This window comes from Phaenicophaeus curvirostris, chromosome 9, assembly GCF_032191515.1.
Source record: "Phaenicophaeus curvirostris isolate KB17595 chromosome 9, BPBGC_Pcur_1.0, whole genome shotgun sequence".
Taxonomy (NCBI): Eukaryota; Metazoa; Chordata; class Aves; order Cuculiformes; family Cuculidae; genus Phaenicophaeus; species Phaenicophaeus curvirostris.
In genome coordinates this window covers 19,744,808-19,769,453 of record NC_091400.1, presented here as the reverse complement: position 1 = coordinate 19,769,453, position 24,646 = coordinate 19,744,808, and the positions used below count along the sequence as shown (strand labels likewise).

The 24,646-nt window shown below is 48.1% G+C and overlaps 1 protein-coding gene across 1 annotated transcript in view; it reads left to right on the top strand.

The window, feature by feature from the left end:
* The window catches only part of SYNPO2L (synaptopodin 2 like), a 33,911-nt gene extending 9,889 nt beyond the window's left edge, over window positions 1-24,022 (top strand). The window contains exons 2-4 of the mRNA XM_069863181.1: window positions 2,099-2,250; window positions 5,008-5,669; window positions 17,492-24,022. Of these exons, the coding sequence (XP_069719282.1) occupies window positions 2,099-2,250; window positions 5,008-5,669; window positions 17,492-19,821 (3,144 nt within the window). The 3' untranslated portion in view covers window positions 19,822-24,022. The remainder of the gene's footprint in view (window positions 1-2,098; window positions 2,251-5,007; window positions 5,670-17,491) is intronic.
* Window positions 24,023-24,646: the final 624 nt, after the last annotated feature.

Sequence of the window (24,646 nt, the reverse complement as noted above, 5' to 3'; positions counted from 1 at the left end):
AGACTCTCACAGCAGCATTGAGATAACTATAGTTGCTTCAGTGTATCAGTTTCTGCCACCTGGGTAATATCTGAGCACAGACCAAGCCAGAGCCAGCATCTTTACTACCCAGAAAAGAACCGCGTTGCCTGCTTACGTTGCTCAGCCTGTGTGGGGCAGCTTGCAACCCACCAGACTGCTCTGATCTAAAGGTGCCTGAAGCAGCAGGCTGTGTTGCGACACAGCCTGACACTCCCTGCCTGGGAATCCCAAACACTTGTCTGCAAAGTCCTGTGGTATTGTGGGACCAAAGGATTGCAGGAACCTTACTGGCTGTGCTCTGGGTGGTCACCAGCCCACATCCAGTAAGTTTCAGTGAGCATGGAGGAGTACAATGGGATGTGAGGAATGCTCTGAGCACCTGCTGACAGCCCTTAACCCCTAGTGCCCTCCTTCCGTAACTGGGAGAGGTACTCAGCATGTGTGCTCCCATCCAGTGCTGAGCACCAAGCACTTGGCTATAGAGCAGCAGTTGGCCTTCAGGGGAATAAGAGAAGGAGAGCTTCTTTTTAACATCTTTCTAACTTCCTAACTCTCTGCATTAGCTGCTGGGTAGGTAGGCAGCACTGAAAAACATATCTGCTCTCTCTTCTCAGTTCATAGGCAAACCTTGAGCGTGTATCAAAAAGCAACGTTTATAAGGTAACAGCAGAAAACTGTTTCTTCGGCAGTAGTTTTATCACAGACCCATACAGCCTCATTCCAGGCTGATATTAGTGAGGAGGGAGTGAGAGGACTAGGATGACAGAGGCTGATGGATGTGGCAGCTGCGATGAGCCAATCCCTATTTTAAGCATGTAGGCAAAATTTGGGGTCAAGCTGGAGAGGCAACAGAGTAATAAAGAGCCAGTGAACAGGCAAGTAGGAGCATAGCCCTCCTCTTTCCACTCTCTTCCCCCAGCACCCCTCAGCCTTGCTGCCAGGCTGACCTGGGAGGAGCGCTGCACTCTCCTGCTCCACACAAGCCAATGTGGCTGACACCTGCCATGCTTCAATCACTGTGGGACAGCTCTGCGCTGATTTCTCTTTCACTTAACCACAAGATCTGTGAAATACTCTAGAGGCATCTGCAAATGCAGCGTATTTACCACCTTGGGCCTAATTTGCCCTGATCTAGTGTTTTTGGCCAGCTACTCTTTTATGTGCAAAATGAGCCTGTTATGGGTGCCAAGATGTCCTGTAAGACTCTCTCATTGCTTGCCTGTATGGGAGAGGTCTCTGGGTTTGGGCTGAGTGTGCATTTGGTTTGCTTGCCTGACCTAACAGAAAGGCTAAGCTGGGTTGGGGGTTTCAATTAGAAGTTTAACTGATGGATGATGGACAGGGAGAGGAAGCACCTGGTGTAAGATGGCCATGTGAGGCCAGATCTAGGAACTAGCCTGGAACTAGAGACGCAGACTCTATTCTCAGATACAGCGATGCATATACTGCACGGCTCTTGTTAAGGCCAAAGATTTACTCCAAGTTTACACTTGTGTAACAGGACACCATATGCTTGGTGCAGATGTCCAAAAATAATTGGCCAAAACCAATAGAACAGGGATGCTTGACAGCAGGAAGCGCCTCCCAGCCACCGTCTCTTCCTGATATCGGCTTCCCCAGGGATGGTGCCTGCAGGAAGTTTTTGTGAGTGTCAGAGCTCATAGCAAGGAAGCACAGTAGGGGCATGCAGAAGGATGCACAGCCATGTACAGGGATGGTCTGGAAAGAGTTCCTGTTCTCTCTCTGAAAACCAGACTCCCTAAGCAACTTAGGAAACCAGAGGAGAAGAGCATGTAGGTGCTCTTGAGTCTTTCATTTACACTGAATGACTCAAATTGGGTTGGTCATCAGGTCAGGCCTATGCTCAGCAGAGCCACTTTCAGAATTAACAGGGATAAAGGCACAGCCAGGGCTCACCCAAGAGTACTGGTCCTCCACTCTGGCAGCAGAGTTGTCTCAGGCCTTATTTTATTCTGTCAGGAGCAGGGCAATAGAAAGGTCAACAAGAGACAAGCAACTAAACTAAACAGCTGCTGGTCTTCCTTTTGTTCCAATCTTCTCTCTTCTGCTCTTTCAGATCCGAAAGAGAAGCAAAGCGTGCCGTGGAGGTCTGTGGGAAAATGATGTGCTAGTATCCATCAACGGGAAGTCATGCGCTGGCCTCTCCCATGCTACTGCCATGCAGATCATTGACTCCTCAAACGGCACGCTCAACATCCGTGTGAAAAGGTAACCTGCTCCCTAGTGCTGGTGCTGTGATAGCCCAGGCAGCAGGGCAGCTTCACCCAGCACAGCAACTATCCACACCTGGCACAAAAAAGGCAGGCAGGAAGCCTCTGGGTTTTCCATACTGCAAGGTGTAGTAGGAGGACATCCCCATAGTGAACATGTGGACATCCAAAAGTCTTGTGGTGTCTCCGTGCTGCCCTCCAGCGTGCCTGGTCCTGTGGCTGAGCTGACCCCAGACATCCCTGCCCCTCCGGCTGGAGGGAAGTGTTTGCAGTGTGAGGGCTGTACTGTAAACAGTGAACAATTTGGGTTCCGAGCAAGCAGATGCTGTAGGGCAATGTCTCTCAGCAATTAACACAGACTCCAGCGCATTCTGGGTGAACAACTCTTGAGTCTAAATGGGCTTGACTGCACACTGGATAATAACTGAGCCAAGACAAGATTACCTGAGTGTTTACTACAGCAGGATTGCAGTCCAATAAGGTGTGAACTGACTTCCACAGAGTCCCTTTTTGCAGGAAAAAGCATCTCTGGCAAAGCCTCTAATCCAGCAGAATACTGGAGACCAGGCTGCAATTCGACACAGAAAAGGTCCAAGTAACATCCCCGGTTCTAACTGGGCTAACACTAACCTGGTGCCTCAGTGCATGCTGGAGGAGACCCGGGCTGTAAATGAATCATGTGACAATGAAGGCAGCAAAATTGTGTGAGGTCCCTGCTAGTCCACAATGCTGCCAAAACAGAAGTCACCCCCAGGAAATGAAGCCCTTGTGAAGGGGACTGGGAGATGGGATTTTTACAGCCATTACAGACAGAGTGATGTGAGCAGCAGGGAAAGCCAACGCTGGTGGCTGGCACTGGAAAGCGGAGGCAGAGATGGGCAGTACTGAGAGAAGGAAAGCCTGAGCATGTAGGTTCTTCCCCTTGGCTTCAGGGTAAGTGCGGTGCTCTCTGATGTGCTTGCCCCATACCCTAGCTGTGATTAAGTGGGATGAGTGAGCAATGCACAAGGTGTCCAGAATAGCTCCTGGTCCCTTGCCAAGGCCTTATCTCACCCCATTGGAGCCTATCTCCAGCCAACAGGTGCCTGGGCAAATTCCAGTGGGCCAAAATCAGCACACTATGAACCAGCAAAGTGGTGAACACAGGCTGCTCGCAGCCTTTTGGGAGCCAGCATCGATGGTTTGGAAATAACAAAACCAGTTGGCTTCACCTTGGGGTAATGGAAAACTCGTAAAATACTGCTTTCTGATCACGTCTCTATTCCCATTTCATATTTATGTTCCCAGAGAAAACACCAGTCAGCCCCATTCAGAAAAGAGAGGTAGCTGGATGGCTCAGGAGTATGCAAGGTCATATGTGTATGTCTGCCACTGCAGGATGTATGCAAAGCAGGAGAGAGAAAGGGAGGGAGAAAGACTGTGACCTGACAGTGCAGATGAAGAGAAACTGCCTTACAAGCCGCAGTGCTTTTCAGTTATCTGGTCGAACATTTAAAGAAGAGGGAGGGCTGCTCTGTTTTGCTTGGGGAACTTTGAGTTTGGTCCCCAGCAAGCGTTCATAATAGCAAATATTATTAAAAATAAACTGTCAGAGAAACAGCCATGCCCTGAGCTTCCACTAAAATCATGTTTGACATGAGTATAAATTTGTCACAGTTCAGAATTGGGATCCAAGTTATGAATTCCACAGCTTTAGAGAGGCAGTGCTGTCGCCTGGCTTCCCTGCCCACATGCTCAGCAGGCGGATATGCAGGGATCCTTTCTCACTTTAACCAGCCCTGGTGGCTCTTTCAAGGGAAGGAAGGAGTTCCTCCCAATCTGTGTGGTCTGGAGTCAAAGTACTGTTGAAATTCAGACTCACCAAGGAGCAGGAGGATGGAGCTGTCTCTTTTGCCAGCAGCACAGCCAGTTCTCCCTCCCTCTGTCAGCTCACAGTCAGGCTCGCTGCCCTGGTCTGCCCTTATGCTAGACTCATCTAGCTGACTTACAGGCTAGGAGTTGCCTTGTCTAAGCCAGAGGCAAATGCCACCACAGCTTGGGCTGACTGACATGACTGTAGTAGATGACAAACTCTAGATGCTAGTTAGCTCATGGAGCAGTCCCACAGTGAGCAGGACACACACGTGAGGTTGGGCTCCTGCACAGGACAGCAGTGCCCTACCTCCAAAAGACACTTGGGCCTTTTTCTCCTAAGTATTTGCTATTTACTCCCACACAGAGCTCAGGGCAAACAAACAGCACTGATTTCTTGGAAGCCCACTCTGAACCAAAGCAGTCTGAGGGATGCTGGGATCCACAGAGCTGACACAGCTCCATGGTGTGGTCTCAGCTAAAGGAGCAGCTGGAGCCCAGTGCATCAGCTGAGGCACCAGCCGGTCCCCGGCAAGCAGCAGGCTGTAGGGTATGTCCCGCTGTCCTGGGGAATGTGTTCTACGCAGGAATTTACCTCCCTGAGAGAATGCCTGGGGAGCTGATTAAGCTGTCTCGGTAGGTTTTTATGCTCCTAGGGCATTCTGATTTTCAAGTGTTTAACACCTGGCTTTCAAAGACTCATGAAGCAGAAAATCAAGCTGAGAACATGTACCTGATATCAGAGATGAGTCTGCCCCTGGTGTCTGCAGCTCAGGTGTCTGTACCACCTGAAAGACACCTGAAACACTAGCTCAATCCTCACTCCTCTCTCACACATGGGAGTTTCCTTTGAGTCCAGCCCCACCAACCAGGCCTCGCTCACTGCTTTTCCTTCTCCCCACAGGATAGTTGGTGGGGACCAGACCGGCCCACGGCTCCAGCGCTCCCCTTCTCCAGGACAGCGAGTGCTCTCCCCACCATCCCCGCTCAGCCACCCAGCACAGCTACTCAGCCCTCAACCAGCAGGAGCCCCGGCCACCGCGCAGCCCTCGCAGCCACGGAGGTCACAGAGGCACCTGGAGAGCCTCACCTCCCCACCCGACAGTGAGGCTTACTATGGCGAGACAGACAGCGATGCTGACAATGTGGCCCAGGAGAAGCACCGCCGGGCTCGCAGGAAAAGCCCACGCTCCCCACCCGACAGCACTGCCAGCAAGGTGGATGCACCTCAGGATGAGGTGTCCCTGTCCGAACAGAGTGGCTACGAGAGTATGCCAGAAGCTGCTGCGCAGGGGGAGCCTGAAGCAGCCAGCTCTGTCGGGGTGGCCAAGAGGGAGATTGCCTGCCCACCTGGCAGCCGCACAGACACTCCATTCTCAGAGAGTGAGGGACAATTGCGGCCACCATCAACAGAGGGACAGGAGCCTTCTCCAGAGGCGATGCTTCTGCCTCATGCCACCAAGGCTATCCGAGCGGAACGTCATCTCATTCCTATGGTGGGGCCAGTGGAACACCCCGTTGATGAAGACCTAACCACCACGTATGCAGAGAAAGCCAAGCAGGCCAGTAAGTCCTCTGCACCTTGCCTCTCACCTACGCCCTCTTCCTATGCTGGATCTCCTTCCAAAACCCTCATTCTTGCAAATGTCAAGTGGGTTAGCTCATCTAGCTTGGGAAGAAGCAGAGTTAAGCCAGATCTGTAGGGACTGAGGCTTTCTATTGCAGTTTTGGCACTGGAGTCTACCTCACCCAAGATATCCTAAGAAACAGATTAAAGAAAGGGTCTGGGATCTGGGAGTCACTCATAGAAGCTGCAGCCACACAACCAGCTGTGCACTGACACCCATAGGTTCTGGAAAGAGGGTGGAGGTCAATTCTTTAGGCTGAAGAAGACATAGGGGAAATGATGGTGTTGGGAAAGAAGTTGGAGGTTAAATTTCCCAGGCCTGGCGTTTCAGAGATCTCACATCATCTTAGTCTGCTCCTTAGCCATCTGTGTGTCCAAGAACAGGGTGTGTGTTCCAAGGGGCTCCTGAGGAGCCCCCAGTTCAGGGCAGCTCTCCATGGACATAGAGGCATGTATTGTTACATGCGATTAAGGACCAAGCAGAGATCATTTTCTGTCAGCATAGCCCTAGAAGAGTCTTGTCAATAGCTCGTTTATTTCTCTCTATCAGGCTCAAGGAGGGGCTTGTCTGCATCAACTTTGTGAGGATGTTTTCTCTGCAGGCACTTACTGCAGGAAGGGTGTCCACATCTGGCAGCAGCTGGTGAGCTTTGGTGGAATGTATTCCTTTTTAGGTCCACAGCAGAGGGCTGCCAACTGCAACAGGCAGGAGCTGGTAAATAAGCTGCTGGAACTGTGCTTTGTAGTGGGACCCCCCCCCAGTCAACACCTCTCCAGGTGGAAGAAAGTACTAAAAAATGTAGTGTAGTGTGTGGGTGGATGGACCTGAAGTGACCTCAGTTATGAATGTCTTTCCTGGTTTCTGTTACACATGGAGTATTTCAGACCCAAATCTAAGACAGAACAAGATGTTACCAAGGTAGTTAAAAGCTTCTTTTCATATGAGCACCTTAGCGTGTAGTATAAATGACTAATTAACACTTATCTAAGACTAGGAATAAAGCAGATTTTAAATAAGTAACTTATTTGGGGAATAGAAAGGGAAACTGAGACAGAAAAATTACTAGACTGAATAAGAAATAAGGCACACAGACTTTAACTTCTAATTCTCTTCTCCAAATGCTAAGACATATTTCCCCAGACCAGATAATATTGCAAGGCAATTGTTAAGCCTCTCTCTTCTCTTTTCCTTGAGCTAAACCTTCTTTTTTCTATTCTGCTTAAGAATTCTATGGAAGTCACTTTCAAATCTAGGCTGCTCCCATCAGGCAGGGCACCGTCTCACTGCTGTGCCCTGAGTTAAGAGGGCAGACTTGGATGGGTCCCTTACACCAGGCTCTGCTCGGCAGTAGAGCTGACCTGGTGCCTTGTACTACTGCTTCCTAGCCTTTAGAATTCACTTTCCTTAGGATAGCAAAGAAAATAGCAATTTCAGCCTCCCTGGGGATGAAGCTATTTCTCCCCTCTTTGAATAACATGTAAGTATGAGGTGAATGCTGAGAAAGGCATGTTCAGCTGCTCCCCGCCACCTGATAGTCCCAGCAGTGGATGAGCAATTGCTTTACATCAAGACTTATTTCCATGGACAGTGTCAGTACATAAGGCTCCCAGGAAAGCCATGTATTTAATGCAGAGCATTTCTGACGGCAAAATAATGTCCCATGGCAGGAGGTGATGCAATTCTATTGCCAGCCAGAGGTAGGGTTCCCAGAAGCACTGCAGACTGAGATAATGTTTTCTTCTCCTGTTACCCCTCCATTGCTCCCCCCCTTCTGGATTAGGTTTGGACATGGGTGTCCTTATGTAAGAGTAACTCTGCCACGGACGGCCACTCACATGGCCACCTTGGCCTTTCCCTGGGTTACAAATCTTGACAGTGTATGTGAAGGCAAAACTCTATGTCCTGATCATGCTGAAGCACAGCAACCAATAAAGCAAAAGTCGTGATCAGCAGTCAGTAACTCTGTGAAGGAAGGAAGGAAGCAAGAAAGGAAGAGGGATGGGAAGTGTTCATGAGAGCTTCTCAGAGCAGTGTCTTCCTCTGCTCACCTCACTCTCAATGCTTGGAGTCTGTCGGTAGCCAGAGCTGCTTCTCCCCAGCCACCTGTGCTCTCTAAGGTGCTCTGCATTTTCACTATCATCCTAAATCATCTCCCAGGAATAATGGACTCACACTTTGTCACAACTGGAAATGCCAGTTGCTAGCAGAAAACAGAACTGTCAGAACATTAATCTAGTCATATTTGCTATCACACTGTAGGAATGTACTTCAGTGCAAGAAGTGCTTCAAAATATCTTAATTTAAACTTATCCAATGGACTATTTTTAGTTCTCAGGACTCAAGAGCCTCTCCATGTATGGTAGGGGAAGGGAGGGAAAAATGGGTGGGGAAGTTTCCTCCTCTGCTTTATATGGACCTGGCTGCCTGTGTAGAGTCATCAAAGTTCCATATCAGAAAAGGAAATCCTTCTTGTTTAGAGCGGATGTACAGCAGCATCACTTGACAAGATAGAATTCTTATTTATAAGTGGGCTATTCACTGGAGAGCTATACAGATTGCCTCTTCTAAGAGTGACTGCAGTCACGTTTCTCTGCAGAGAGGGTGAGCACAGCAAGCCGGCTATCAGCCTGTTACAGCCAGTATGGGCCACAGGAGCTGCGAACAGGATAAAGTACCGGAATGGCAGTTGGAACTTCCTGCATTGCATTTTCTACTTGGCTTTCAGCTTAATTTTTGCCATTTGTTGCATTCTAGAAGACCAAAAGGTTTAGGATAGTAGTCAACTGTCCCCATCCTCCCTCTTTAAAGTAGAATAGGAAAGCATTCTGATCAAACTAGGAGATTAAAATTAATTAATTGACTGCATTATTGATCTTACAGGAAGTCTGTTCCTAGCAGCACAAAGTAATGCTGAGTAACCTTGGCCCTTGCTACTCAGCAAGCTGCCAGCCACTAGGAAAACAAGCCTCTGTGGCTGAATCACAGATGGAGATTCTGATCTCGCCTCAGCACGTGCTGCACTGGGAATTGCCTCCACAAGGGAAATCAGTTTCCATACACTGGTGTATGTCTTTGCTTAAGAACACCCCACTTAATAACTAACGTTCAGTTTTTAATTCTCTGGAGCCTGGGAGGCATTTATTAAAGAACACAACAGTGAGATAAATGCTCTGCATCTGGAGGCCTTGCTTCTCCTTTGTGCCTCACTGCTATCCTGCTTTCCCAAAGCCTGATGGAGACATAGATTTAGCTGAACTTATGTTAGTGCAAGATAAATCTAGCTGTATATACAGTTCTCTGGGAGGGGAAAGATCTTTAGTGGACAAAAGCTCCACGTGATCCCCGATGAAAAGGTATTTACTGCTTTTTGTCCTAGTATTTCCATCATATGAGAACATTTTAAGCATCTTTTTTATACTCTCAGTTACAAAGATTTTACTTCTCTATGTTATTATTGTCAGCGTGGGGACTTTGACTCTGGGTCACAGTTCCTCAGACAGGGCCAGAGGTTATTCTTCATCTGGCTGTTGGTGAAATGGTGTCAGCAGTTCTCTTAAGAGCTCACATTTCCATGATCCTTGCGGAGCCCCAGCTAGTGGTTTTTATTAAAACCATTAAACCATTAAAACCATTATTGTTATTTTATGCTGCCACACACATCAAGTTAACATAGCCTGTCCTTGCACATGCACTTCTGGAATGACTTAGGATGCGTAAGGCTGATGGGAACAATGGCATTAGGCCAAAATTTTGCCAGTAATTCAGATCTTAAGGTGATAACAGCAATAATCACACTGAAACAACTACATATATAACTCCCAGACTGTCTTAGACGAGCTGGTAGTTTCTAGGTTCCAGAATTTTAAGAGCTGAGGTGAAAGAAATCACAATGCAAACAGGCTATGGGAATCTCTCTCCCTGCCCAGTGTTGTTTTCATCAATTCTGAAAGTGATGTGGCACTTCCTGACAAGGTTGGGACAAGCCTGCTCAGACACAATACTAAAATGAGACAAAGTGATAGTGATGGGGGAGGGAAAGGCATAAAAGGGTGAGGCATAAAAGGACTTTGACAAGGGGTAATTAAACAACAGAATCATTGCTCAACAGAAATGAGAGAAAATTATAGCTAGGAACAAGAAAACAGTCAACTTGACAAATACCGTTCTTCAGTTTCACTTAAGCCCATCTTAGGGTGGCAGATCAGTTTATTATGAAATCTGTGAAGTGTCACTCTCATCAGTGTATCTATGCTTACACTAACCAGGAATCTAGCCCTTTGTATAAAAGAAACAGGAGCAGGAATGAGGGTGAGGAATGGCCCTCAGTCCTTGATAAATGCCCTGAAATAACTGGGATAGTCTCAGGGAAAGAGGCCAAGAATGCAGCCTTCTTATGAACACAGGCTCTGGGTAGAAGTATAAAAAGTTGCATGCTTAGCTTCAGTTAAGTGAATGAAGTAGTTCTTGTGAGCGCACTTTGTGGAAAACAAAGCAATCAGTAAAACCAGCATGGACGAATTAAAACTAGAAAAAGAGATAGCCTTTGACTTGCTCAGTGAGAAAAGACTTTGTGGCTAAAAAGTAAGGTGGACATAGTATATGTCGGCTTCTGTAAGCTATCTGATATGGTTCCACGTGACTTTTCCAACGAGAGATATATGGATGAGATAGGACTACTGTAAGGTGACTGCACAATTGTCTAAGAATAGCACAGAAAACATAACTATTAATGGCTCATGATGTCAGATTAGCTAACTGGCTAAGTTGGTAGTAGTGTTTCACTGGGCTTCTGAATCTAATAGGACTACCTCTATGTATTCACCCAGGGGGGTTTAAACACTAACATATGTCAATCAAATGTCCTCTCCACCTCAATGTTATATGACTGGCAAGGAGACAGATGATTAAAAATTCTGACCCTCCTCTCTTTTGTCAGTGGATCTTGTCCTCTGGCTGCACCTAGGCAGAACAGGCAGTGTGTGCTGAGGGCACCCCGCGGCCCCGGAGCTGCTGCTGTCCCGAACTGAGACCTGGCAGGGACACCTTGCAGCTTTTCACTGGTCTCTCTTCCTACAGAAACCCAGGTGTGTGGGGAAAGCGGGGGAGGGAGGTGCGTCATCTGGATGGACGAGCTCAGAAGTGTTCCCAGGAACACAACTGTTGTCTTCCTATCTTATTTTCCAACTGCAGACTCCTGCTACTGAAGCATTTTAAATGTTTTTTGTTTCTCTTGACTGTATTGTACCTAGGAAATAGCAATAAAGCCATTTTTGATGAATGGCCTGAGGATTCAGTAGAGATTGCCATGTATTAATAGGTAGATGACATAAGGAATGGAAGGAATACTGTTGTCTTGTGAGAGGCTATTTTTTAAAATGTGTATAGGAGGTGACTGGTTGCAGAAAAGGACTAAAATCAATTAGGTAACAAGAATATATGGCAAGTGCTGCAGGATTAATCAAGTCCACAGACCCAGATTGTGAGCAAATGCTTGTCTGTTTTACTAGAGAGTAAGAGGTGGAAACACTGAAGGACAAAGACAATATAAATCAGTGATATCCTGCTGTCAGACATCAAGCAATTTTGCAAGCACCAGAATTAACAGATCCTGGTGACGTTTTAATTTGTGTCTTGTGTTTGATATCTCATTCTCTCATGTCTAGTAAAATGCCAATCTCTCTGATGTCTCTCACATCCAAAATGAGAACTCACAATCTCTGTTGTGTGTGTTCTTCAGGTTTCATTGCCTAATTAAGACTGCATTCAGGCTTCCTGCTTCATGTGATGGGATCTGTCTCCTCTGTCCAGCCACCTATTTTCATGTGAACTTGTTAGAACATTGTATCTTTCTGACTTCAGGCTCTTAAAATTAGCAAATGAGCTCAAAAGCAATTAGCATAAAACAGGTAAATGGAAAGACATGCAACATGCCAGCATAAGCCTTTCTTAGGAAATGGGGCTAAAAATGCAAAGACAGACTCACTAGTGCACTCCACAGGCACTGTCCTGGCAAGAGAAAGCTCTCTGTTGGTGGTCTCATTGCAGAAAACCATGGAAAATATCCAGGGCCCAAGCGAGAGCTGTCAGTGCAGGAAAGCTGGCCATATGTGCTGCAGTTTGCACTGAGGGGACGCTTCATCCAGCTTAGGAAGAAAGGCAAACTCTCACTCAACTGAGGGAGATTTCTTTGAGTGAACAAGCTACCCAAGTCTCTGGCACGAGACCCGGAGACTCACGCATGGCAGCCACATGCAGCAATGTCTCTGCACCCTCTCCGCCCAGCAGAGCTCTTCAGTAGCAGGGTGGGAGCCACAGAAGGGCTGAGAATGAACAAAAGTCTACAAAGTGACAGGGCACGTTTTTTCCCATGGGTTTCACCTGCAGAGGAGCCTGATTTCTGTTTTTCTGAACCCAGGAGATGGCAGTGGGGCTGTGTCTCACTAGGAACTCTTAAAATCTCTAGCCATTTAAGGAGGAACAGGGGGTTGACAAGTCCTGAACTACATATTTAACGTCAGATACCTGATTAAGTCTTGCAAACTTGAGTGGGACTGAGGCATCTGAATGCTGCATCCTAAATCAGAGCTGCAGCCCTATCTGTTTTGTATTATGCACACGGAAATGTGCCAATGAGTCAAGAATGAGACAAAAGTCTTCTGTCCCAAGAATTTTACCACTTCTTTTATGTTAAAAATACTACTCTACTTTACTGTGTGCAATTTGAACATTGGTCAAAGCTTGAAAGGTTGAAGCTTTCAACAGGGAAATACTTAGAAGGCCACTATAACCGATCCAGATCTTATTTTGAAAGGACTCCAGGTATGAAAAGCATGAGCCTCTATAGCCCCTAGTGACTTAGTAAAATATTTGCAACGTTAGCCATGGAAAAATGACCTTGTCTAACATAAATAGCTGGAAGAATAAAATTCTATTTGATCCCGTGTGAAAAAATAGTAGACAAGTAGTATTTTGTCATGGAGGAGCAAGCTTTTTATCTCTGAAATTAGTAGGGTCCTTATTTTCTGTGGTAATGGCATTTCTAGAATTTGGACTTTGGTAATAAAATTTACCATTTGTTTCCTAGCGAACATAAGCAGTATCTGACATTGTGTCAGCCTGCTTGCTCAGTAGTTTTCCTGAGCATACATTGAAATGCTTTCTTTCAACAGGGCCTGATCTTGGAAAGAGTTACGCTTCTTACACTTCCCTTTACTGTAATTAGTAACATAATTAATTTAACTTCAGTGAAATTTAGTTAAATTAAGTTAATGGAAAAATCTTTGTAGTCTTTGCTTAATAGATTTTTTTTTCCTTTTTGTGGATTATTCCAACAGAATTTAGTTGGGACAAGAACTAAGTGCTGTAGCGGTTAACAATAAGCTTTCTGTAGAAATTATCTACTGCACCAGCAGAATTTCAGAGAGTTTTATAACCCTTCCATTTACTCTTTTATCTGTTTCATTTGAATGTCCTTAATGTCCTTCTTTCTGTACTGCTGAGCTGTATTTTCATTCCAGTTGCATATTGTATAAACCAGATTCTACAAGGTTTTCCCAAAAAGAATGTATCCCCATATGTGTACATACTCATCAGAGAAGAAGAAACTGAACCACTTTCCTTGCTCTCACTTTAAGAGCCTCTGTATGAGAACCTCTCATAGCAATGTTGCCCGTGGAAGTTGTCTCCTTGGCAAGCAGCAGCAGCTGGGGGATTTTAGGAGGCATGGTCAGACTTTCTAACACTGGAGAAGGTCTGCCTGAGCCCTGGACTACCACGTTGCTAAGGACTGCCAGCAGGGAGAATCACGGCCACAGCTCTGCGATCCTCTCACAGGAGCTATTGCTCATGTACAGAAAGAGACAGTAAGACAAGACCTCACCAAGGTGTGAGGAGATGCCGAGCAGGCCACAACTGCAGAGATTTGTAGACTCCCAGCACCTCTGTTCCCTTCCTCTCCATCCACCCCAGTTCTCACTACCAGCATCTCATCCTTCAACACCTCTCAGCCTCAACAGCTAGAGCTCTGAATGGTGATGCCGAAACACCACTCCTTGGGTTCCTCTGCCCTCCCGGGGACACAGCCACATTCTTCAGTGGCATAAGTAACAGTCTCTAACATTTTAATTCAACTAAACCCCTTCACTACAGGCACACAGGATCCTAATACTCCTCTGTTACATGTTCCTCAGTCCTGGTGCGTGGCAGGAGCCTGTGTCATGGCCTGATTCTCCTCAGACACCAAAGGAAGTTGACACATTTAGGAAAAGAAAGCCTCTCCTCTCTTTTCTTTTTTATGTGTACCTGGAGCTGGGTGCTCCCAGAGGGTTTCTCTGCCTGTCCACATTGGACATGAGCACCCTAAATCTCATCTCTTTGAAGGTCTCTTTAGCACAGAAATGCTGGATGTTAGGGCACTGGAAATACTACTCTGAAGCTTGTACCTCGGAACCAGTAAGAGGATAGAGTATATTTTCTTATTTTAAAATAAAAAAGAGGAGTTTCTCCTCACAAGGAGCAGACATTGGAGGAACAAGGAGGGAGTTTCAGTAAGTGCCAGGTGACAATGTCCATCACACTGCTCAGTGATGAAGCTAGGAAGACAAAAATAGACAGACTGACCTCATGGCTATCAGCAGCAATGCCTGTGAGACAAAAGAGAGGCTTTAAAAGGCTTGTGGAGCTGATAGCAAAGGGCTTGGACACCTCAGAGTTTTGGTTCTGCTCCAGCAGGGAACTGCTTCACTCCTCTCTCATTGCCTCTCTCTGTTTATGGGGAGCTGTGAATTAAATGGGCTTTGTGACATGCCCAGCTCTCCAGGTCTGGACTCTGCCTTCTCGAGCTTGGATCAGCCTTATGCAGGTACAGAACTCTTCTCTTCTCTTCTCTTCTCTTCTCTTCTCTTCCCCTTCTCTTCCCCTTCTCTTCCCCTTCTCTTCCTCTTCTCTTCTCTTCTCTTCTCTTCTCTTCTCTTCTCTTCTCTTCTCTTCTCTTCTCTTCTCTTCCCCTTCTCTTCCCCTTCTCTTCCCCTTCTCTTCCCCTTCTCTTCCCCTTCTCTTCCCCTTCTCTTCCCCTTCTCTTCCCCTTCTCTTCCCCTTCTCTTCCCCTTCTCTTCTCTTTCCTATTCTTTTGCCTATTCTGATTTCACTGTTGCTCTTTACCTTCAACAAGTCAGCTCAGGAAGATTCATTTTTCTCTTTTTCCTTGAACTGTTGTAGGAGATTGTAGCTTGGACAGTATGATAATTTTTCTGTAGTGAGGATTGGTGTAATTAATTCTGTGCTTCAACCTTTGATGAGGAGGAAAGTAGGAAGCAGAGAAGAGGGAGGCGAGTAGCAGGTCCCAGGGGGCCTTACTTGCCAGCTGCTTCAGAGCACCGGGCAGTTCAGAGCAACTAACCTAGGGAAGTTGTACATGTGTGCTAACGCTGAGCTGGGACCCAGGGTTGATGGAGGCACAGCCAAGACTGTCTACTTTTATATTTTCACTATTTGCTGGCCCAGACTCTGGAGTTGAGCGCTTTTATAACACTCTGCTGTCAGAAGGAGCTGCACAGACACTCACTTTGGATGGTGTAGATCCCTAGCTGTTAGCTCCCGATGCCAGAAATCCCCCTTGAGCCACTCAGAGTCCACAGTTTACATTTCTGCACTTGACTAAGATTCTCTAGTGCTGCTCATCCTCCTTGCAAATTTAGAAGCAAAATAGGGGCCAGGTGAAGTGTAGCAGCTTGTAGCAAGAAAGAAATCTCTCTTACTTCCTCCATTCCTCAAGAGCACTAAGTCTCCACAAAAACCTGGACAATACTTCAACCGTGGTTCAGCAAGGCTAAGTCATTTTTTAAGGAAAGTTTTCCAGAGAGCCTTCACTTTGCAAGAGCAAGTACATATAGTGAGCCATTTTTTCAGCATAGATGTTGATGTTTTCAGTTTTCCGGGTGAAAAGGGGAGGAATGGACTGTGCATCCTTGCAAGGTGATCTCAAAATGCAGAAGTTTCCTTGCTGAAATTCCAAAGCAGCAGCATGCACTATGGAATGGCTGCAAACCTTGAGAAGAGTCTTTCCTTGTATTTATCTTAAGCTTCCTGGAGGGATGACTGCTCTGCAAATCAACACCTTCTTTTCAGCAGGGGGTGAGAGAAGGAAGCTCTTTCTGCTGTGGTTACGCTGGTGCGGTATGGAATGATGACACTGCCACAGTTGTGCAGCCTAGGCAGGTTTTGGGGAGCATTGGCAGCCCTCAGGAAAATGAGCCTCCTTATTAGCTGAGATCCCTGTCCCCCAGTGCAAGTAACTGTGCCACATAAGCAGGTCCCCATTGAATGAGTGCTCTGTGATACGATGGTCAGAAGTGAGAACCCAGGAGGACTGAGCAGCTTCCATCTTCTCCTGACCCAATACTGCCCCCCAGCACTGCCTGCAGGTCCCCTCCCCTCCCCTCCCCTCCCCTCCCCTCCCCTCCCCTCCCCTCCCCTCCCCTCCCCTCCCCTCCCCTCCCCTCCTCCTCCCCTCCTCCTCCTCTCCCCTCCCCTTCTCCTTCTCCTTCTCCTTCTTCTCCTTCTCCTTCTCCTTCTCCTTCTCCTTCTTCTCCTTCTCCTTCTCCTTCTCCTTCTCCTTCTCCTTCTCCTTCTCCTTCTCCTTCTCCTTCTCCTTGAAAAAGACAATGTGAGTAAGAAAATGGATAAAGTGAAAGAAAACATAAATTAGTCTACAGTTTAGGTACGTGGATATTTTTCTGTGTGAGGTTAGCACTGATGTTTGTCACTTGAACTCTAATTCAAGGCATGCCCACTTTCCCTTAGGGCAGCTGAGTGTGGTTTTTACTGTTGAATCTTGTTCACCCCCTGCTTTCGGTGCATGCAAGGCAGAGAACACAATGTTTATCTCCCTAGGGCTTTATTGACCACTGGACTGGCAGGGCAGGTGGAAAATTATTATCCTACACTTCCATGCCAGTGTCCCAACAGGTGCCGGCTTTTCCGAGCAAGCCTGTCTAAGTGGGTTCCTTCTGGCCTGGCTGATCAGTTGTGGAGGTCTGGGATTCTTGCTCAGGAGCAAATGCTCTTCTTGCTGGGCATGAGGCACAGGCGAGGGACTATAGCAAGAGTGAGAACACGCTCCTGCTGCTGCAGAGAGCATCAAACAACGCTGCACACAGTGCTCCTGCAGGACACGCTGGCTGCAGCTGGCACTGTGGGGCCCAGAGCAGGAGCAGCTTAGCCATGCCTGCAGAGCACCGCTTCGACTGCCCACAGGCATGGGTGCTAACGGCAGCAGAGCAGCAGCTGCTTCCCAGACTCTCAGAGCCAGAGAGATTACTTGTTCCTGGGAATCCTCTATACAGTAGGAGGAAAGTAGGGCTCCACCTTCAAGGTGATAAGAAAGTGATAAAAATTCCCTGGAGCAAGGGCATGCACAGTAGAAGTGCTGTGAGATACAGTCTGGGACTACTGGCCACACGCTGCAGAAACAGGGAGTCCCAGGTCTGACCATGAAACAGTCCAGCTACCAGAGTGCAGGGAGTTCCCTCCCCACACCTGCATGAACTTCTATTGTGTTTGCAGGGAAAGAGAAAACTGCACCTGGGTTTCTATCAGCAGTTCCTAAATATGCTGTCAGTAAAAGCAGAAAAGAAAAAGGGCAGGAGGTAGCAATGGGTTTCTTCGTATGGGCGCTGGAATCCCTGTAGCCAAATCCTTGTCCATCTTTGCACATCCAGCCTTTTGCTGCACCCTGAGCTTGTCTCTTTTTGTCTCTTGCAGAGCTCCACCGCCACGAGAGCATCCAAGAGAAGAACGTAAAAGAAGCCAAAACAAAGTGCAGAACCATTGCATCCCTGCTGACGGACGCCCCAAACCCCCACTCCAAGGGGGTGTTGATGTTCAAGAAGCGCAGGCAGAGGGCTAAGAAGTACACACTGGTAAGCTTTGGGAGCATTGACGAAGACCGCTCCTACGAGGAGGAAGACGGGGTTTTTCCAACTAGTGAGTCTGAATTCGATGAGGAAGGTTTCTCTGATGCCCGAAGCCTAACTAATCACTCAGACTGGGACAACGCTTACCTGGACATTGAAAAGTCCAAGTCTGACTCTGAGCAGAAGGAAGAGAAGCAAACAGGTTTGAGTGAGGCCTCGGGTAAAGGAGCACGATTATTTGAGCAGCAGAGGGAACGGGCTGGGAAGTACACAGTTGAGAAGGTCCCAGCACAGAAAAGCCCCCAGCTTGCCCCAGCTGCTCAGCCACCACCGGGCACAGTGAACGGAGATATGCCTGTGCCACAGAAGGCAGCCAGCGTGCCCCTCAGCATCCACCTGGAGGGCGTGCAGGTGCCCAGCAAGCAGCCAGCGACCCTCCCCACTCAGATGCCAGCACCCCTTAGCCCCACTTTCTTTCCGCCTCCCCCAAGCACCCCGGACCCCTTCTCCACAAGCACAAGCATGTTCAACAGGTCTGCACGGCCCTTTACTCCTGGCTTTTCTGGTCAACGCCCAGCAACCTCTTCTGTCATCTTCAGGCCATCTGCACCCAAGAAACCAAGTGAGAGTCTGGGTGGGCCAAGCACAGTGGTTCCCCCTTTCTCACCTCTAGCTCCAGGAGCCCCTGGCAATGCACCAGTGCCAACACAGCGCAGTCCAGTCAGCTCCTCCACGTCTCTGTATATTCCTGCACCAGGAAGGCCAACATCACCACTGGAGTCCCAGCCAAGACTGGGAGGAAGTGCTCCAGAGACTAAGCCGGCTGCCAGCACTGCCCGGACATCCACCACCTCTATTTTTCTGTCAGCTCCCTCAAAGCCAGGAGGGGAGATGGCTTCTGCAGCATCCCAGCCACGAGTCCCTGGAACAGCCTCCTCTTCTTTGTATATAAGTCCAGCACCAGCACAGCACACAGTAAGCAGTTCCCCCTTACCAAAGCATCCTTCTCCTGCCATCTCACCAGCAACGCCACGACCTCCTTCGGAGCCCTTAACCTCCAGAGAGCAGAGGATTGCTGTGCCAGCTCCCCGCACAGGCATCCTGCAGGAGGCTCGCCGACGGGGCAACAAGAAACCCATGTTCAGTAAGATTGAGGAGAAGAAGAAGAATTCACCCAACCCTGAGCTGCTGTCTCTGGTGCAGAACCTGGATGAGAAGCCAAAAGGTGACCACCCTGGGGCAGGCTTTGAGTCTGGGCCTGAGGAGGACTTCCTCAGCCTGGGTGCCGAGGCCTGCAATTTCATGCAGTCTTCTGGCCGCAAGTTCAAGACCCCACCTCCAGTGGCTCCTAAGCCTCAGCAGCAAGATGCTGGACTGGTAAATGGGGCCCAGGACATGCCTCAGCTTAAAGGCAAGGGGGCAGAGCTCTTTGCCAAACGCCAGAGCCGCATGGACAAATTTGTGGTGGAGACAACACCGAAGCCGGAGTCCAAGCCCAGGACGCCCTCTCCTTCCCCTTCTCTGCCCTCATCCTGGAAATATTCACCCAACATCCGGGCTCCCCCTCCAATAGCTTACAACCCGATGCATTCCCCTTTCTATCCCCTGGCAGCCAGCAAATCTCAGGCTAGCAAAGCAGAGAGCAAAGTGAAAAAGGCACCTGGCCAGAAATCAGGGATCAAGGTCATTGATTTAGTGCGCCACCAGCCCTATCAATTAAACTCAGCCATGTTCTGCTTTGGGGATCCCCCGACCACTCAGGAGTCTCCTGGTCAGCCGGCCCCACAAGCTAGCTCATCCTTCACGGCAGCCAAGCAGGTCCCTGTGAAAATAGCCAAGACCCAGGAGATTCGTCGCTTCTCCACTCCGGCTCCCATGCCAGCCTCAAGCAGCCTGGCACCCACTGTGCTTGTGCCCCGCTCAGCCACAACGCTGGATGAGCCAGTGTGGAGAACAGAAATGGCCTCCTCTGCCCCCACGACACCAGCACCCTTCCAGGTGGAGCTCAGCCAGTCCCTGAAGCTGTACCAGAGCTCCCCAGAGCCTGGTCAGGTGGGCCAGGGGCCCTCACCAAACCCATCCTCAGCCTCTCGTTTTCAGGTGGCCAGACCCAAATTCTCAGCAGCGAGAACAGGGATGCAGGCCAATGTGTGGAGGCCGAGCTTTGGCCACCACTGAGGCAGACACCCCTCCCATCCCGTCCGTGGCTCCGCAGAGATAGTGCGCGTTTTGTCTGTCTTGTCAGCTCAGTACATTGGGATGAGTGACACAAAATGAAGAAAAGAGAAAAAAATATTACCCCCCTTCTGCACCGCCCCCTCCCCAGCCTCGGACGGGTAGCTTCACAGCAAGGCTTACCAGCTGCGGCTACAGCAGGAAGAAGAATGTGGAGAGAGGGCACGTGTGTGGTACACAGAGCAGCAAAGCCTAACCCTGGAGCGGGTGAACAGCAGGGTTTGTCTCACATAAGGTCATGTAGGTGGTAGTGGTTTTCCTTTCCCAAGGACTTTGGAGTCACCCTGAATGGAGGGAGACTGCGGGGCAAGAGCTTTCCAGGAAGAAAGGGTCAGAGGTGACCCAAAGTCCTTGCTTGCCAGTTAGACTGCTTTGCTCGGAGCCTGTCTGTGTACACACACATCTGTGTGTGCACACACATGCACACAGCAACTCAGCAAGGAGTGATGGCAGAAGTGGGTCTTCACCTTGGACACTGCCAGAGGCGCATGGAAGGACGGCAAGATAGTGGAGTGAGCAGGGGTATTTGCACATGCATGCGTGGGCAGTGCACCCTGTGCAGGAGTGTGCCCATGCCTGCCCCTCCTGCCGGTCACCAGGGCTCAAGTAAAAGGGAGAGTCACCTGAGCTGGTGCTAAACATGAGTATCGGGTCTGAAAGCGGTTTGCCAAAGAGGGGCTTCAAATAGACTTGCTTGGGGCTATCACAGGCTGAAGGAACTGCAGAAGGAAGTATAAGTTTTTGAGGGCACACAAAGCCAAAGCTAAGCTCAGGCAGTGACTGGCTGGTGCAAGGAAGGCCCTGCAGCATTAGTGCCACTGGAACAGGATACAGATGCTGTAAGTACAAAGGAGGATTGTGTGGGAGAAGGTATAGTTGGCTCTAAAAGGAGGCAGGACTGAATAAGCATTTGCACACCATCTTTTTGTTTAGTTTAGGACAGAAATGTGGCTGGATTGGAAATGGATCACGACACAAACTTGCTGAAAACGCTGCGACAAGCTGGAAAATGAAGGCCCTTTACAGTTGCTCTCAGTATGGAAGTGGAGGTCAGGGAAGCAGAAGGTCACAAGTAGAATTTCATACTAAATTATTGAAGTATCCTTGGGGTCTATCTGGTAAGAACTGGAGTGCTCTGAGAGTCCCAGAGGATTTGCATTCATACACGCATGTAGAGCTCAGTTAGCTGACGTTGCTGGGGGAACAGGGCTGGTTCCTTGAATGTTCCAGGCTAGCCTCAGGCTTAATCCCTGCTCTACAGGCATACAAGAAGAAAGCATTCCCTTTCCTAGGGAAGATTTCCAGATATTAGTAGGGACACTAATGCACACCCCCCTGCCACTTGCTTTCTGCCTGTGCTCCCCTTTGGCAGCATCCACTTTAACAGCATTATCCCACAAGTACACCAAGAAAGCATTGCTCCTGAAGCGCTGGCTCCCAAACACAACAGGTGCCTCAGCTGCAGTGAAGGGGCTGGCCAACTCTTCCTGGGTGAGGGCTGCCCAGCCTATTGCTAGACCCTAGGAACAAGTACTGGAGGCAGGATGAGAGTCTCATAGCCCTGCTTGAAAAATGTCTCCATACCATTAGACTTGCTCCTTTCCTTCTAGCAGAGGCTGTTCTTGTTCTCTGACTGGACTGAGCACAAGCTTTGGATGTACAGAACTGTATGTTCTAGGAGAAAAGAAGGAGTGCAAAGGGGGCTGATGCTGAGCCTGTAAGCAATGCAGATAGTGTCATTTCACACTGAGTCCAAGGCAGCCCTTCTCCACACAGCATAAGCCAGAGCTCACAATGAGCTCTTTTCATGAGAGCATGGGGCTCTACTTTTTCTTGGAGGCAGTAAGGTGCTTCTTCATGAATACCTGGAGACTTTGCATGTGTGCTTTCCCATGAAGAAAAAGCAGGCTGGACAACCTAGCTAGCAGCTCTAATCAAGAGCCTGAGAGGGAGAGAAGAAGAGAAAAGGAAAAGTAACATGCAATCCCGTCCTCCAATCCTTCACGCTCTGGCTGGGCTTGCTCTGCAGGCCTGTGTTTTCAGTGCACCTTCTTGGGGTCCCTGAAATACAGGACGAGCATGCTGGAGTGGGAGGAGGACAGCACTTACACCTCACTTTGGCAGCCTATTGGCCATGGGAGAGGACAGAGAGAAAACCTTTGAGAATGCCTTGAGTTAATGAGCAAAGGGGTGGCTGAGCCAGAAGAGATACTGCACCTGGTTGTATGACATAAGCAGCCAGCCTCAACTGATGAGGTGATTGAATGTGTTCCTGGAAAAGACCCAGAGGGGATGTCTTAGGATAAGCCGTCGCCACAGAGTTAATTCAGATCACCAGAATCCGCTTAGCTCTAGTGAAGGGGAGCAGCCACGCTACACAACCTAACTTGGATGATTGCTTTCTCACTCATCGTGTGCCGCATTGCCAGCATTTCTGGAAAATAGTCCTGTGTGCTGTAGCAAGCTGCATCTCTGTGATTCTTTCCAAACATGGATGGAGGAATTTTCTGTTTTTCTAGGAAAGCTGTGGGAAGAAACTAAAGGACTAGCAGTGTTCCAAAAGATTTGCCTCTAGTCTTCTTGTGGAGTGCTGCCTGTCCCTGTCTAATGGTGTTAGCCACTAGCCTTAAACGGACAAGCTAGCCCAGGTTGAAAGCAGCACTGAACTCAGGTGCAGAGAGGGGTTGTGTGGACCAGAGAAAGGGTGCTCAGAATAATTCTGCAGTGAAGAAATAACCTCAGAAAGTGTGAATCCTAGTCTAGCGTCCCTTTCCCTCAGGCCCCTAAACGTACGTGCTCTCAGGGCCTGAGTATCTCAGGAAATTCATTTTGCTACCAAAAAAAAGGTCTGGATAGAGCATTTAAGGAAGATTGCATGTGGTTAGTATTTCAGTGGTCCTACTCCAGATTTCTGGGAGACACTGATGCAAGCCAAGGAGTGATGGCCACATATTGGTGAATGTTAAATGTCAGGACCCGCGTGAGTGGAATAACTGCATTTGGCCCATCATTTTGATAATGTTATGGGCAGGAGCTGGAAAAAAAGTTAGGTCTGATTGGAAATTGCATATTAAATATCAGAGCAAGGAAAACAACTGGGAGGCTGGGGATCCTGCACTTCACTTCTAGAATTCTTAATTCAAAGTAATGTCTAGTAGCAAGACCAGAGTAGTTGGATGGATCTCAGTCTCTCCCAATCTTTTCTGGATTCTAGGACATAGGACTTGATCTGCAGGAGCAGAGGTGTTGCAGATGCTACCTACAGTGCTTGTGGAGTATCCCAAATATGGCCTGTGGCTGAAACTAGCATGAGATGAAAATAGTAAACACTGACATGCATCTGCTAAGCTATAAGGAAGAAACCTGCTGGCTTCAAGCAGCTCCATTAGTGTCTGCTCATGAAAATATTGTGGCTGGCCTGTTAGAAAGGGCACAGGTGAGGTTAGGAGGAATACTTTTGAACCATTTAAGCTTGCCTTGAGCCTCTCCAAATTTCTAATTCCTCAGCTGTTGAACAAGCACAGCTATAAACAGTTTGACAAGCTTTAGTTCCCACCTGCTAAGTTCTAAGCTGCGGTGGCAGGCCAAACCCGAGTGTCCCCTCATTAAGCATTTGAAGATGTCTTCACAGGCTCTGATTTAAAACTGCCTACCATCCCTCCTCTCTAGCACACTGCAGGTTATGCATTGCAGCTATAGCAGTTCTGAGGGTTTGTCTTTGCTTCAGGAGTATCAGTCCTTTCCCTCTGAATATATGAGAACACTTGACAGAGATAACCTCAAGATCCTGCACAGCTGAGAGGAAGAATCTCAGAAGAGACTGATGTGATGAGGAGTCACGGATTGCCAGACACATGTGCAGTGCAAACAAGAACTGTCCCTCAAAAAGAACATGCTCCCTTTCTGCTAATATCCAGCACCCCTACCAAGCGCTCTTCCTAGAAGAGACTTGTCAGTGCTCTAAAAATGGGAGCCCAGCAGCAGCAGTCTGTCTGGTGGAAGATGTGACCCCAAAGAAGAACAGAGTTGGCATCTTTGTTTATGGAAATACTTTTTTTTCCTTTTCTGTTTTGCACCCCCCCCCCAATTTACCGTCACTTTCTATTTGTTTGTGCAGAAGAATAAACTTGTGATATGCACTTTATATGTGGCATTTTGTCACCTTCTTTGCTTGGCACCCAGAGGTAACTGCTATGTGTCCAGCACTGGCAACAAAATACTAAGGCCAGCTGTATATAAGGAGTCCAGAAAAAGATGGGATGTCTCAGCAATAAAACCACCTAAGTCGGACTTAAAACCCCAATACATTAAAAAAGCTCCACGCAAGCAAAAACTTAACTGAGATCCAAAACTTTGATACTACAGGCTGTGAACCACTCACTAACAGTGTGAAGAAATGTCTTTACAGGCCAGCCTCAGCCTCTGGTATCAACAGAAGCAAATCCAAACAAAAACTCACATTGAACAATTCAACCTAATATTAACCAAGAGATCAGAAAACCAAATCAGTCAGAAAAACAGATATGTCAAATTATATCTTCAGGCTTCAAGCCTAATTCTAACTGTAACCCTAACCCAATTCATGTTAAAGTTACTCAGTTTCTAGGTCCTGCAGGGTTTCTTGTGCTCAGTTTAAAAGTGTTAGCAGGTCACCTTTCCCAGACGTATACTCAGAGACAGCAGTTGCTGAGCACTGCAGAAAATACTTGGGTCAGCTGTACGACTGGACTGCAGTTCCTGGGCTGTCATCCAGGTATCCTTTTGTGGA